This window comes from Vigna umbellata, chromosome 5, assembly GCF_029865625.1.
Source record: "Vigna umbellata cultivar VRB3 chromosome 5, Vumbellata_1.0, whole genome shotgun sequence".
NCBI lineage: Eukaryota > Viridiplantae > Streptophyta > Magnoliopsida > Fabales > Fabaceae > Vigna > Vigna umbellata.
Genome location: NC_142169.1, coordinates 17,372,669 through 17,386,928, shown reverse-complemented (window position 1 = coordinate 17,386,928; position 14,260 = coordinate 17,372,669). Strand labels below are relative to the sequence as shown.

The following is a 14,260-nucleotide window of genomic DNA, read 5'->3' as shown; positions in this document are numbered from 1 at the left end:
CCTTCCTCTTTCTTTTCTAGCTTAATATAAATTATTATTATTATTTTATAATATAATTTTATTTTCTGAAGTTCAATTTTTATTATTTAATACATATTAACGAGTATATTAATTTTAAATTCAATACAATCTTTAGTATATGTTTTTGTATGTTTTCTTTTGATTTATTTATATTGAAGATGAATAGAATTTAAAATCGTCTATGGGTCAATTAGATATATCAAATGAGGTGTGAGATAATAAAGACTTGGGTTAAATATGTTTTTAGTCCTTAAACTATTGACCGTTTCTGATTTTCGTCCCTCTTCCAAAGTAAGGTACAATTTAGTTCTCAATCTTTAAAAAACGTTCGTTTTAGTCGAAAAAACGAACGTTTTGAGGACTAAAACGAGGACTAAAAACAAAATTTTGAGGACTAAAACGAACGTTTTTCTAAAGAATGAGGACCAAATTGTACCTTACTTTGGAAGAGGGACGAAAATCAGAAATGACCAATAATTTAGGGACTAAAAACATATTTAACCCTAAAAACTTTTAACGATATAAAACATAAAATGAAACGTTGACCATTGGGAGAGAATATTTGTAAAGAGACAAGACAGAACAAAATTAATAAAGTGGTTTTAGGGGTATTTAAAACTTCTTTGATAATTTTTTTATAAATAAAAGTATAAATGTATTATTATTTTAGTTTATGTTTTTTTTATAGAGAATAAGATGATTAAATTTATTATTTATTATATGCCATATTAAAATTATGTTACGATAAAAAAATTAACTATATAAAATCAAACATTTTAAACGTGTAAAAATAATTTGATTTAATGTAGAAGGTCAACAATTACTTTTTCTTAATTTACAGGTTAGAATCATCGTTAAGTCTGTATAATACTAGACAATTTATTAGTTATATATATAATCGTAACTAGTTCTATATATAAAAATCTAGTAATGTCCATTAATCTTTCATATATTCTTGTATTAGTTCTTTTTTTATTATAAATAAAAATATGAGAGAAATCTTTTAAGCTTTTTAAAAATACATTTGTGCATTTTAATCTCAACATAATAATATTAAAGTAAGTTATTTGAGTTTCTTCTAGTATTGTCTTTGTTGTTCGTTTAACGGTCATAAAAATTTTGTCTTTCAAAATAGTGAGTACTTCGGTCTTACTTTCTTAATCTTAATTCTTTCAAGTGCCTCTTTTGTTGTTTTCTAACATTGTCAGGCACTATTTTATGTCGTTTCGTCACTTTCACAAAGCAGCGTTTAATGGTTTTTAATAATAGTATGCAAACGTGAATTATGTTTAGACATCATTTATGTAAGATTAACAAATATAAACTCTTTCAGATGACATAAAAAACTTAACAATAGTTTAAAAGAAGAAAGCATTAAGACACAATATTTATACTAGTTCACTCAAATTTAAGCTACGTCCAGTTTTCTCTTAAGAACTCTTAAGAGGTTCCATTAATATTTTCAAGATTACAACGAGTTTAACCCACTCTTAGTTAAGTATTCTAGCCACTTCGAGCACTCGAGTATAACTCACTCTTGGTTGAGTATTTTAGCCACTCCTAGCATCCAAGTATAACCTAAACTTGGTTGAGTATTCTAGTCACTCTTGTTAAAGACAAAATCGTCTATACGCCTAAACTTCTCATGTTTTGAAGTTTAATCAAATAACATTAAAATAGGATAATAATCAGAAAACAATGGGCTTGAAAAGAAAAATAATGGGTTTACAATAAGTATATGGATGAATAATTGAATTATTTTTTGGCTTGATGTTGAGTGGTATACTTTTGTGACCTATTCTCTAAGAGGGACCCATGGGAGGTCCACATTGGACTCATATTGGAATATGGATGAACTTTATAATTTGTTTTATGTATGGTGAAAAAAGGGAGATGTGATTAGTATTTAGTTTGACTATTATATTTGTGTTTGGTTGACTTCATGTGATTAGGAGTTGTTATACCAATATGGGAAGATGAATGTAATGGGTTATGATTTAATATACTTTTGAGGGTGAAGTTAAGAGTATGTGGGTTTTACCTATTAGTAGTATATGTGTGAGGAGATGGGCGTGTCTATTTTGTACCTTATAAATCATGGGTTTTAGGTTTTCAACTATGTCATACAGGAAAAAGGTTCTTTTTGATTATGCGATGTGGGAAGAGAGTGGGGTTCGAGTGTTGCACCCTTTTCGGCCATGCGATGCGCGAAGAGGGGAATGATGTTTTGCTTAGACTCTAGTTCCTTTGTTGAGTATAATGTCTAGTGTGCGATGCTTCGATCTTTTTACTCGTAAGTTCTTGTAGAGCAAGAAAACAGGTCCTTTATTTGTGAGGGTGGGACGACTTGAACCATCCTGTTTGATATAACAGGTGTGTGAGGTTGGGTACAAGTGATAAAGCAAGGTACTTCATGATGATGTTTTCATGATGACAATGTGTTTGGAAACTGTGTTGATAATGATGACATTGATGGTATGATCATGATATGGCTGATGAAGATGTTGATGATGATCATGGTGTAGAAATGATGATGCTAGTAAGGATAGCGTTGTAGATGAATATTTTTTGTTATGTTGTGCTTATTTGCTATTATATATTATATTGTTATTGGTTGTGTTAATGGTAGCTTACCCATACTTGCTTGTGTTTGTGTTTGTGTCTTGCAATGATCGTATGACCTTTGGTTATAAGGGCAAGGGATGCTCCAGATGCATGATAGAGACTGGGGAAAAGACTTGGTTTATTTAAAGTTTTTGTGCTATAAATTTTAGGAGTGATTAGGTTTATTTTATTTCTTTGTTTATTTTATTAATTTTAGAATTATGTAATTGAATAATATTTTTGATAAAGTTAGGACTTTGTTTTAATTTCGCACGTTTTAAATGTTGAAGTTTTTAATTAACACCATTTTTTACGCGTTATAAGAACTTTGAAACATCTTAACTTTAAATATAATTCATGACACCCTGAATTGGGGCATGGGGCGTTACAATTGTACCCTTCTAGTACAACAAGAAACCACAATATTCAATCACATAACTCATTAAACCTCTTAAGAATCTCATAAGCCTTACAAGTACATCCTAATGTTACTAATTAAGGTATTGAGTTTACCTACTCAATAAAGATGTCAAAATGGGTTTTGACATGTGAGTCAACCCGACTCACCACGGGTTTGAGTCGAGTTGTGTTAGCAATGTTTTAGCTTTTAAATATGGTTTGAATTAGGGATGACAACCGGTCGAGTTTGGTACAGATAGTGCCTACCCACAACCCAACTTGCAAAATGAGAACTCCACCTACAACCCTCCCGCTAATAGGGATGGCAAAAAAATTCGTACCCACGGATATCCGCAGATAAAATTCATAACGGATAGTTGGTACCCGCGAATATTTACTACCCGCGGGTTGCGGGTAGTGGGTTTTTTAATATCCACTTATAAATGGGTCGGGTGCGGGTATTATACTATCCGTACCCGCGGATATCTGCTACTCGAAAAAAAAAATTAATTTATATTTTATTAAGTTAAATTTAATTAAAATTAACATTAATTTATATTTTATAAGGTTAAATATATTTAAAATTAAATTTTAATTTATATTTAATATAATATATATTATATATTATATTTTATATATTTTTTGTAATTTTATTTAAGTTTTATTATAATATTTTATAAAAATATATTATTTTAAATATTTGCAGGTATCTACGGGTATCCATGGATATCCGCAGGTTTTAAAATATTCGCGATATTTTTTAAGCGGATATTCGTGCGGGTAGGCACTATCTGTGCCCGACCCGACCCGTTGTCATCCCTACCCGCTACCCACGTAGATACCCGTTTCAAAAAATTCAACGGATGTATCCACGAATATTCATGGATATTAAAAAATATATAATTTATACATTTTTAAAATAAAATTATAAAAATATATATACAATTTAATATAAATAAAATAAAATATAAATTAAAATTTAATTTTAATTAATTTTAATATAATAAAAAAAATATTTTAAATTTAATTTAATTAAATAAAATATAAATTAAATTTTTATTTTTATTGTTTGTAAGTAACATGTACTTGCGGGTCGAGTAAAATAATACCCGCACTCGACCTGCTTATAAGCGGGTATTAAAATACCCACTATTCGCAACTTATGAGTACTAATTATATGTCGCAAATTTTATCCACATAAGTATTCACATAGGCAGGTTTTTTTGTTATCCCTAGGTTGAATTGAACCCAACATATTTAACCCACTGGTTAAATGGGTTCAAGTTGTTTTGAAGGTGGGTTGACCTGTAACCCACCACCAACAACATTTTATTAATTTTTTTACAATTTTTATATGTTTTTATTGTAATGATTTACTACTTCTAGTAGGTTTATAATTTGATTTTTTAAATACTACAATGTTATTAAATAATGTTTAAATAATTTGGATGTTTAATTTATTTATTTTTCAAATTATGCACATTAATACTTTAATTTTCAACTTCTATTTTTATAATAATATTTGAATAATTAGGTGATACTTTGTTTTCCACTATTATAAAAAAATAAATCGAATAACCCACTTTCATTATATTACAACAAATATATAAAATAAATTACAAAAATAAAATATTTATAAGCAAGTTAACTTACTAATATGTCAATTCATTGTGGTTTAAGTCGGATTACAATATTGATTTTGCAAATAATGCTCTAAACCTTGTAGCACCAAACTTTTTAATAATACCTTAGACTTTCAAAATATCCAAGAAAATTTCATACTTAGCTTCTTATATTTCTCTAGGAGATTTAAACGACTTTTGCAATAATGTGATGAAACTCTCTTTTCATATTAGGATCTTCAAAAATAATGTTTTGTGAATCAAGTCACCAACAACATGAACATGATTGATATTTTTTACAAACTTGGGAGATAGTGTAAATTAATTAGAAATATTAGGGTTTCATTATTGAAAATATATTAATGGTATAGATTATTAGGAAATGTTATATTTTTCCAAAATTGTTGAATAAAATTAATGGTAATTAATAGGAATTATTGTTAGAGAACACTAGGGATCAATTCCTAATTAGAAATATTAGGGTTTCATTATTGAAAATAAATTAATGGTATAGATTAGGAATTATTATATTTATCCAAAATTGTTGAATAAAATTAATGGTAATTAATAGGAATTATAGTTAGAGAGCATTAGGATCAACTCCTACATACTAAGGCACATAAATAAAATTTTATGAAAATCAAAATATCTATTAATTTTGCAAATATTAATGAAATAAAGTTGATAACGTTTAATATTTTTTAAAAATATTTTAAAAGGAAAACAAATGTTCAAGTTTAAAAATATTTTATATGTCTTTTTACTTACATTATCTATATTCTAATGAATTTTTTTTATAATAAATATTATAATATATCATTTGAAAAAAATCGCATAAAGAAAATAATATTAAACTAATAATAACTTGAATTTAGATATAGATATCTCATATTTTAATATTTTAATGATGATATAGATGATTCAATGATATTAGATTATTATATTATAATGAAAAAATATCTTTATAGGATTGTAGTGATAATGAGTTAAGATAAAATAATTATATAAAAATATCAAAACAATATTTTACGTAACATATAAAAATATTAAAGAGAGTAAAATTGATCATATGTGAGTCCTAGAAACATTTTAATGAACCATTGAACGAAATTGGAAAAAAAATTGTATAATTAAGAGTATCATAAAATGAAAAATAATTTGGTGTTACGAGAAAACTTTCAAATATCAAACTAGTTAAACCATAGATAATGAAAATGGATTTAACGAAACAAAAATTCTTCAAATGAAAAAAAAATTAAAGACAAAAAAAAGTAAAGAAAAAATATATATATTTTTTTATATTACCTAATAATGAAAGGTTTACATGATTAAATACTTAAAATTAAAATTGAAAGTATAGTATTTTCATGTAAATATATATACATATATATATATATATATATATATATATATATATATATATATATATAAATTTATTTTTTCATATCTAATTAAAAAAATTAGATATTAACCACAAAGACAAATTCAAAAAATATTCGTAAAAACAAATTAATTTGTCATCCTATTATTTTAAGTATTCTTTAAATAGTCTCAATTTTAAAAATTGATTACGAGTGATAATAACTAATTATTTTTAAATTAGATAAGATGACAAAATAAATATATACATATTGGCATCCATCTCAATTCTCATTCTTGTTTTAAATTACTAAAATACTTTTAATATTTTAGATAATCTAAAACACCTGCAATAGTTTTTCTTTAATAATTAATTTCATAGCATATTTCTAGAGTATACATTTGATATATTATGCATATTTATAGAAAAGATTTTCCCTCAATAAGATATGAAACTAATCCATTTAAAGAATTAACATCATCTCCAATATAAAATTTTAATATTTGATATAAAAGAAAAAGATATGTATTTTTTCTTTTCATGATTTTTATTATTTTGTAAAAAATATTTAATTAATATTTAAAATAATAAATAAGAAAATATAGACTTAAATACATATACATATTCTCCATTCAAAATCAAGATAAAACAAAAATCTAATATAAAAAAGGAGAATGAAATTTTACTTTAAATATTGAAATGAAATATACCCCTTGCCATCCATCCTCGTCACCCACCTGTTTTCCTCTTTCGTTTTGACAACGAATGCAGTTTGTTATGATACTACTACATAACCCTTGTCTCCTCCTTACTTACAAATTTACCGTTCTCTTTTTCTAATGTGATAGTATTGTTTCGATAGATGACCATTTTGTTGAGGCCATCTATAATAAATCCGAATTAGAATAAATTTACTTTTTAGAAACAACCCTATGTTATTTTATTTCCTTTTTTTTTTATCTACTTCCGGTTAATGTGATTTATTTTCCTTAATAGTAGCATATTTGTTTTGCGTAAACATAAGTTGTATCCACGATTATTGGTATCAATTTAATAAGAAATTAACTTTCCACAAATATTAAAGAAAGAAAACAAAGACTTATTTTTTTAGTAAAGAAGTTCCTTTGTTCCTTATCATACACAGCTTGTGATTCTTCATGAGTTTTCTCTTGTATTTTTCCTTGTGTATTCATGCACTAGTCAATATTACACACAAGACAATATTTCTTAATGAAACCACTTTGCCTCACTATCCTCTTCCAACTTCCAGCTGCAGATGCAGTCAATATATCAAACTGCATTGCTGTACTTTCCAACACTTTCCTTTGGTCAAAACACTCTTCACACCACAAAACACACCAAATACGGGACAAAAAATCCTTCCCAGTTGTATGCACTTGCACACTAAAGAATGAGTACAATAAGTAATATGACCAGCACAACAACAACAATTACAAGCACCCACCAACACTGTAAAGAAAAGAATATTATATGAGTAGTCAAATAACATAAGAATGGTGTACAAGTATAATAACATAATAGCATTACTGGTAAAAGAATAATGTTGCGTGCTGGTCTGACACTGGGAATATATTTCTGGGTTACGTGCAGAGATGTTAACATGTAAGGGTAGTGTGCACTGTGCTATTCCATAAGTAAGAAATACGAAACTATTTCTGAAAAGTAAATTCCAGATGTAAAACATGAAATGGGAGGCATCATATTCTGATGTCTATAAAGCCAAAACTAAAGGATTAGTACGATAAGATCTTTGTGACTCACCCATGAGGTTTTGGTTTTCACACTTTTGGAAGCCTTGGCTAGCTGGACCCTAGCTTGGGTTGTTGCACCAGCAGAAGCATCAATATTTGATTGAATGTCATCTGCCATAATTATGCATAAAATATGAACCACTAGAATAACTAAGTGTTTTGGCAATAACAAGCAAGTAACATGGTAATCTTGTTTACCAATAACAACTCCCTGATCATGAACAAGAACAGCAAGGTCCTTGAATATTTCATTTGCTTGTCCAATTTGCTCTTCTACCTCTCTAATTCCTTGTTCTCTTTCATCAATCATGGCCTCGTTGAATGATATTTCATTATCCAATAGAAGTATCTCTTGCCTATAGTTTTATTTCAATGATCAAGTAAATCAGACCATGAATCAAGAGTTGAATAAGCCTGCCTATAACGGTAAAATAAAGATTAAATATTATTGAATGGAATCGGTCCAGTGAGCCAGCTGAAATGTTACTGACTCACCTCTTCTGCTCTCTAATAAAAGGTTGACTTTCGACATCTATTCCAGTCGATTCTTCACCAGAGCCAGAGCTGTTTACACAGAAATGAAAAAGAGCACAAAACACAAGGGAAACAAAAAGGAAATTAGGTTTTTAACAGTATAGAAGTCATTTTTTTTTTTACAATTATATGCCCTTCTTCATAAACACTTCTAAGAAAGAAAAAAATAAAGAAAAACAGCTTCTTTATAAACTAAAATTAACGAACAAGTTAAAAAGAAAAACAGAAAAATTATTTGAGCTTCTGCGCCAATTTCAGTTTAGAGAAGCTAATTTCTATTTTACTCTTATTTTTTTCTTCCAGAAGTGTTTGTAAAAAATTTCATACAAGTACATTCATTGACCTTATTGGTAAAGTAGAAGAGGCGGAGGCAGGGGTGTAAGCAGATTCTCGCTCAGAAGCAAGCTGTTGTACTTTCTGAAACTCTTGCAATGTCGTTTGAAAATCTCTAGCAAGCTTAGCATCTTCAATTTTCTGACTAGCCTGGGTTACAAAAAGAACAAGGAAGGCTATCTATCCAAACTTTTTTACTTTTTACACAGATACAATTCTAGCTGATTTAATTTTGAAACAGTCTCAGTGTAAAAATCTTTACTAACCAATTCGAAATTACCCACAAGTGGATGAAATGGTTACTAGTAGAGTCAACATACATACGTAACAAATGATCATGATTACATAAGAACATATTCACAGTGTGAGAAAATTCAAACAAAAATCTTCATAGTTTTTTCAAGCATAGAAAAATAGTAGAGCAATAAAAGGAGAAAAGTGATTTGCAAAACCAGGAAGCATAACCAGGGTATGATCAATTGTGGGTAAACAAAATTCAAAGTCACACATTTGAAGCATCAAATAAAAGAAAAAGAAAGCAAAAACAAAATTACATAAAAAATAATAACAAGAAAAGAGAAGCCTACATTGGAATTAGCACCACGATCAGATTCACTCAAGGATTTGAGCTTAGCAGAAGTATCCTTCACCTGTTGCAATATCCTCTGCCTCGTATTGTGCCTACCAAACACACCATAGTGAAAACACACAAAAAAAAAAAAAAAACAAAATTGAATAGAAAAGGGGGTAACGTGAAGGTACAGCTTCTGACGGTGTTCGGGAGTGTCTTTAACGGTTCCGACGGCATCAACGAGTCGCCGGAAAGTGGCGACGGAAGTGTTGATCTGGAAAATTCCGGCAGCAACGGCCTGCGCCGGCGACTGGTTCCGGCGAGATTGAGGGTGGGGTCCACCTTGGATGTCTTGAAAACTCATGGACGACGGAGAGATCCTTCACTTAGGTTATGAAATTTGAAGTAAAAGGCAGTTGCTTGAAGACGCAGAGAGGAATTGTTTCAGTTTCAGTATCAGTTCAGAATTTGAGTTTGAATTTCAATTTAATTTAGTTTAATTATTACCGAACCAATTGGAAAGTGGCAGCATGACTCAAAAGTGACGAGTAACATTGCACAGACCCCACTCCCCCTTTTGCTCTGTTTTTGTTTGGATCACAAAAACAATTTTTAAAATTAAAATAAACATTCATTATGTGATTTTATTAGAAGAAAAAAAATGTTGGAATTCAAGGACATTATTAGAGGTTTTTTTTTTTTAAGTGGAAATATACTAACTGTTATGAACTTAAAAAACTATTCATTGAGTATTTTTATACTATAGGTCATTTTATTACTTGTAACGTGTTTCTCGCAGAAATGTGTGTTATCAGAGTGGTTTGTTAAGTTTCACACTTGGATGAGAATGTTGCGTGACAAATGGCACCTTTAGAAAGATTGAATTAAAGTAAAATAACATTTATAAAACCAATTTAAAGTAGAAGAAAAACTAAATATAGTGCACTATTATCTATTTCAAATAATAATAAGTATGGTGAGATTTGAATGAGATTAAAAATATTGTCACATTAAAAAATAATTATTTAACCAATTTTTAAATTATTGATTGAGACATGATAAAATGAATTTGCCCATTAGATCAATTTTAAAAATATTTGTGAAAAAAAGTTAAACAAGGTTAAATGTAGTCTAAATTAAATTAAGTCATTTAATGTTTGAATCAAAATAGTCTCTTCTCATTCACAATAATTATAATAACTAGTCTCAAACCTATAGATACACATACTTATAATCTCAAAATTTGATTTCTTTTCATCGACCTTATTTATGGATATATCCATTGGTAAACGCAACACCATTAATCGTGGGTAAATTTGTTCATAAATTTAATTTCAAACCAATGAAGCTTTCTTCTAAATCTTTGGACCATCATCATCATCTCACCTGATCACCAGACAATGATGAATATGATAATCCCACATCATTTCCTACTCTTGTATTTAGAACTTACCTGCCTTATGCACGTAGTTCTTCCACCTAACCTACACCCTTTATGACCAAATCCTGCCTTACCCAAGCTTCCAACCGCCTCTTTCATTTCCTCTCTTCACCCTTTTCATCCTCTCTCTTTACCCTTAACCCTTTTCTTGAACATCTAAACCCTCTTCCCTACCCCTTTCTACTTTTCCTTCATAACCCCTTTCAGCTCCCTCCTCGTCCCTCACTCTCACAGCACCATCTCTTGCGTCGGGCTGTGATGTCCTTTCTCTCCTTTTTTCCCTTTCGATATTTATCAAATAAGGAGAAGAAAGAGCATATACGTGTCAGCATCCAGGACCATGTACTAACGGGGAGTCTCTAGGTTCTTAGAAGTTCATTTTAAGAGTCCATATTTACATTCATGTAATATGTTTATGTGTTTAAATATAAAATTGATCATTTTTCATTATGTGTTATTTCTGTATTATTTCTGCATTTTGTTTTGATTATTTAAATAATGTTTTTATCATGCTTTAAGTTAATTGTTGTTCTATATATTTTGATTATGTCTACTACCCCACATGCAAAACACATAAATAATCACAAACAAACACATAAGTCTAAACCTATGCGATGAACCAAGAAAAATTATATCGTTTAGTTGTGTATTTGTTAAACATCGAAAAGGGGGAGATTGTTAAGACAAAATTATCTATACATCTAAACACTCTTATGTTTTGAAGTTTAATCAAATAACATTAAACGAAATGAGAATATGATAATACTATAGGATGAAACATAAGACTTAGGCTCAAAAATATCCAACACAGAAAAATCTTAGGAAAACTCTTAAGATTGTAGAAAACATAAAAACACATATTTTCCCATAGATGAGATTTTCACTATGGTAGAGGCATTCCAATCTTTTATCGCTTGGCATAAACACTTGGTTGGTTCTGTTTCTAACCCCCCGGTATGGACTCTTACTTTACACTTCTCAATTTTAAAGTTTACATGTTATTGATGTCAAAACTTATCCTATTTTTTCATGTAACAACAGACGCTTGGATAGAAGAAGATTCCTTTATCTAAGGACGATCCTCTTGGTGCATTGTAGCAACTTTCTGACATTATTGCAAATGAGCCTATGAAGATTGAATATGATCTAATGTATTTGGGAGAGGCTCTAAGGTCCCAATATACCTACATAGTCAAGATGTTAGGGAGCTTGCGTCGGAAAAAGAAGAGTTGAATATTACATTAATTCAGCTATGGATGATGTAAGTCTATGAGCAATTATTTATATAAAATTGATTTATATATCAAGTATACTTATATCAAATGTAATTTTTGATTTCAGGTATATGTTTGGTGTAAGTAACAACTTAGGGTACAATGATATCTATGGGTTCATTGATCCACAAGTCACTCACGAAGCAAATAAATTTGATGATATCCAAACATATCTCACCAGCAACTTTACAAAGGGGAAGGAGATATATTTTATCCCTTATATATATCTAGGTAAGTGAAGTTTGTTAACTTCAAAGTACCATCTATGATTTTAATATATAACAATTAAGTTATTATTAATTTCAGACACTATTGGCAGCTACTCATTGTTTCCATACCGGAGAGTTATGTTGTGTGGTTCTGCTCATTGCATAATTCTCCTCCCAAACATCTTAGACATGTAGTTGATTGGTAAGAACCTCAGTTTGGAATTTCATTGTTATATAAATGAATGCTAAAGCTTTTTTTTAATAGTTCCATTGCAACACGTATAATGTTGTCTGGGAGATTAACTACTAACGATAAAAAGCTTGCATGGTTGACTCTCAAGATTTGACATATGCTAAAACCATACTTATAGTTGTTTTGTTTTAATGATTTTCACTAACTATTTACAACTATGATGATATATTGTAGTGTGACAGACAAAGTGAGTAATATGAGTGCGAATACTACGTAATGTATTGGATGACAAACACATTATTTGTGCCTATATTACAAGAGGTTGGAAAACAATAATATTTAGATTTAATGAATTTTGTTTTTTTCCATCATTTGGAATTTATATACACTAATTAACATCATGTGTCTTATACAATAGTGCATACTTATTAATATTTAAAATACATTGGCACATTAGTTGATTTATAGTTATTAGTTATTAGACTATTTACATTATGCTTTAAACATTATATGATGTAATTATTGAGTGTTGTGTTGAATCTATGTTGTAAATATACTATTTGATATGCATGTCTGTTTTTGTGATAGTGGATATCACAAAAGCAGACTTGCTATTAATTTTTTTTTGCGAAGTATAGGCCTCGATTATGGCAAAAACCGAGGTAGAAAACATATCTATGGTCTCGGTTCAACCACAATCAGTGTCATAAGGTGCACGTGATTTAAAAAAAATAAAAGGCTTTGTCATCGGTTCTAGTTAGAACCGCTGCCATAGGCCCACGTTATTACCTTGGTTGAATAGAGCTATAAACCCTCTACTCCTTTTTTTTTTCTTCCTTACTACCTCGGGTGCAAAGGAACCGAAGTAGAAACCTTGGACATATTACCTAGGTTGGAACCGATGCCAAAAGTACCCCCTCTTATTATCTCACCTGTATATGCTTCGCTTCAAAAATCAAAGCGTATTGTAAAAAAAACCTGTCGTTTCCCTTCACTGCACTAGTGACTAGATTTCTAGAATTGATTACCAAAGATATTTTGCCTATATAAGGTGAAGTCGTGTCCCCTGGATGATTTCAGCATGCGTAATAGATTACAAAGCCTGATAATCGATTACCAAGTCTTAAAATTATTTTTGGGGTGCACGACTTCACCTCTAACCACTGTGTCAGAGTGAAGTCGTGCAGAGGTAAGGACGAAGTCGTGTAGGGACACGACTTCTTCATTTGAAGTCATCTGGTCCCCACAACTTGTTTAGATCCGTAATTTTAAAATTTTTTGCCCACGTAAAATACCTTTTATTTTTGCCTATATATATGTAAAACAAATCTAGATTTTCTTATTCGTTTTTTTGGCAGAGAGATTTTATCTCTTTTTATTCTATTGCTTCGAATCCTTGAGCACGAAGAGAAATTAGCTTTTCCTTGCTTAGCATTTAATTAATTTTTTTTTGTTACTTGGTTCCTTAGTATTAGGAGAGGAAAGATAAAGTTTAAGTGTTATTCTTCTTTCTTCCAGGGAACAAAAGATAGAGATAGGCTGTTTTCTTATTCTCGGCCATTATAGAAGCGGGGAATCTTAACAGAAATATTTTAAGAGATAAGGAGAGATTTTGGGCTGTATGAGAGTCTAGGGTTTTAGTAGTATATTTGGTTATATTTAGGTGTTTTAAAAACCAGTTTTAGGTTAAGAGAGAGTGACTCATTCACGGCAGCCGCGAGAGAGGGGAGATCATCTAGTGTATTCTAGAGACTAGAGGAGTGTTAGCAATCTTTGGAGTTCAGATAAGGGAAGCAACCCGTGGTTTGTTGTGTGGGTGTTGTGTTTTTGTTATTATTTATTGCAAAAGATAAATATAACGTTGCGCAAGTTTCGTGCAGTTGCCAACGTTAATTTATTTTTGTTATGCAACGTGCTGCCAACATTT

General features: G+C 29.7%; 1 protein-coding gene across 1 annotated transcript; it reads right to left on the bottom strand.

Moving 5' to 3' along the window:
- Positions 1 to 7,084: 7,084 nt before the first annotated feature.
- On the bottom strand, positions 7,085 to 9,698 carry LOC124831445 (syntaxin-21-like). Its single transcript, XM_047305435.2, has 7 exons — positions 9,408 to 9,698; positions 9,233 to 9,326; positions 8,656 to 8,795; positions 8,274 to 8,342; positions 7,977 to 8,134; positions 7,789 to 7,889; positions 7,085 to 7,476 (listed from the first exon to the last, which is right to left on the bottom strand). Exons 1-7 carry the CDS (start codon positions 9,578 to 9,580, stop codon positions 7,411 to 7,413), a joined length of 801 nt encoding a protein of 266 aa, XP_047161391.1. The 5' UTR covers positions 9,581 to 9,698; the 3' UTR covers positions 7,085 to 7,410.
- Positions 9,699 to 14,260: the final 4,562 nt, after the last annotated feature.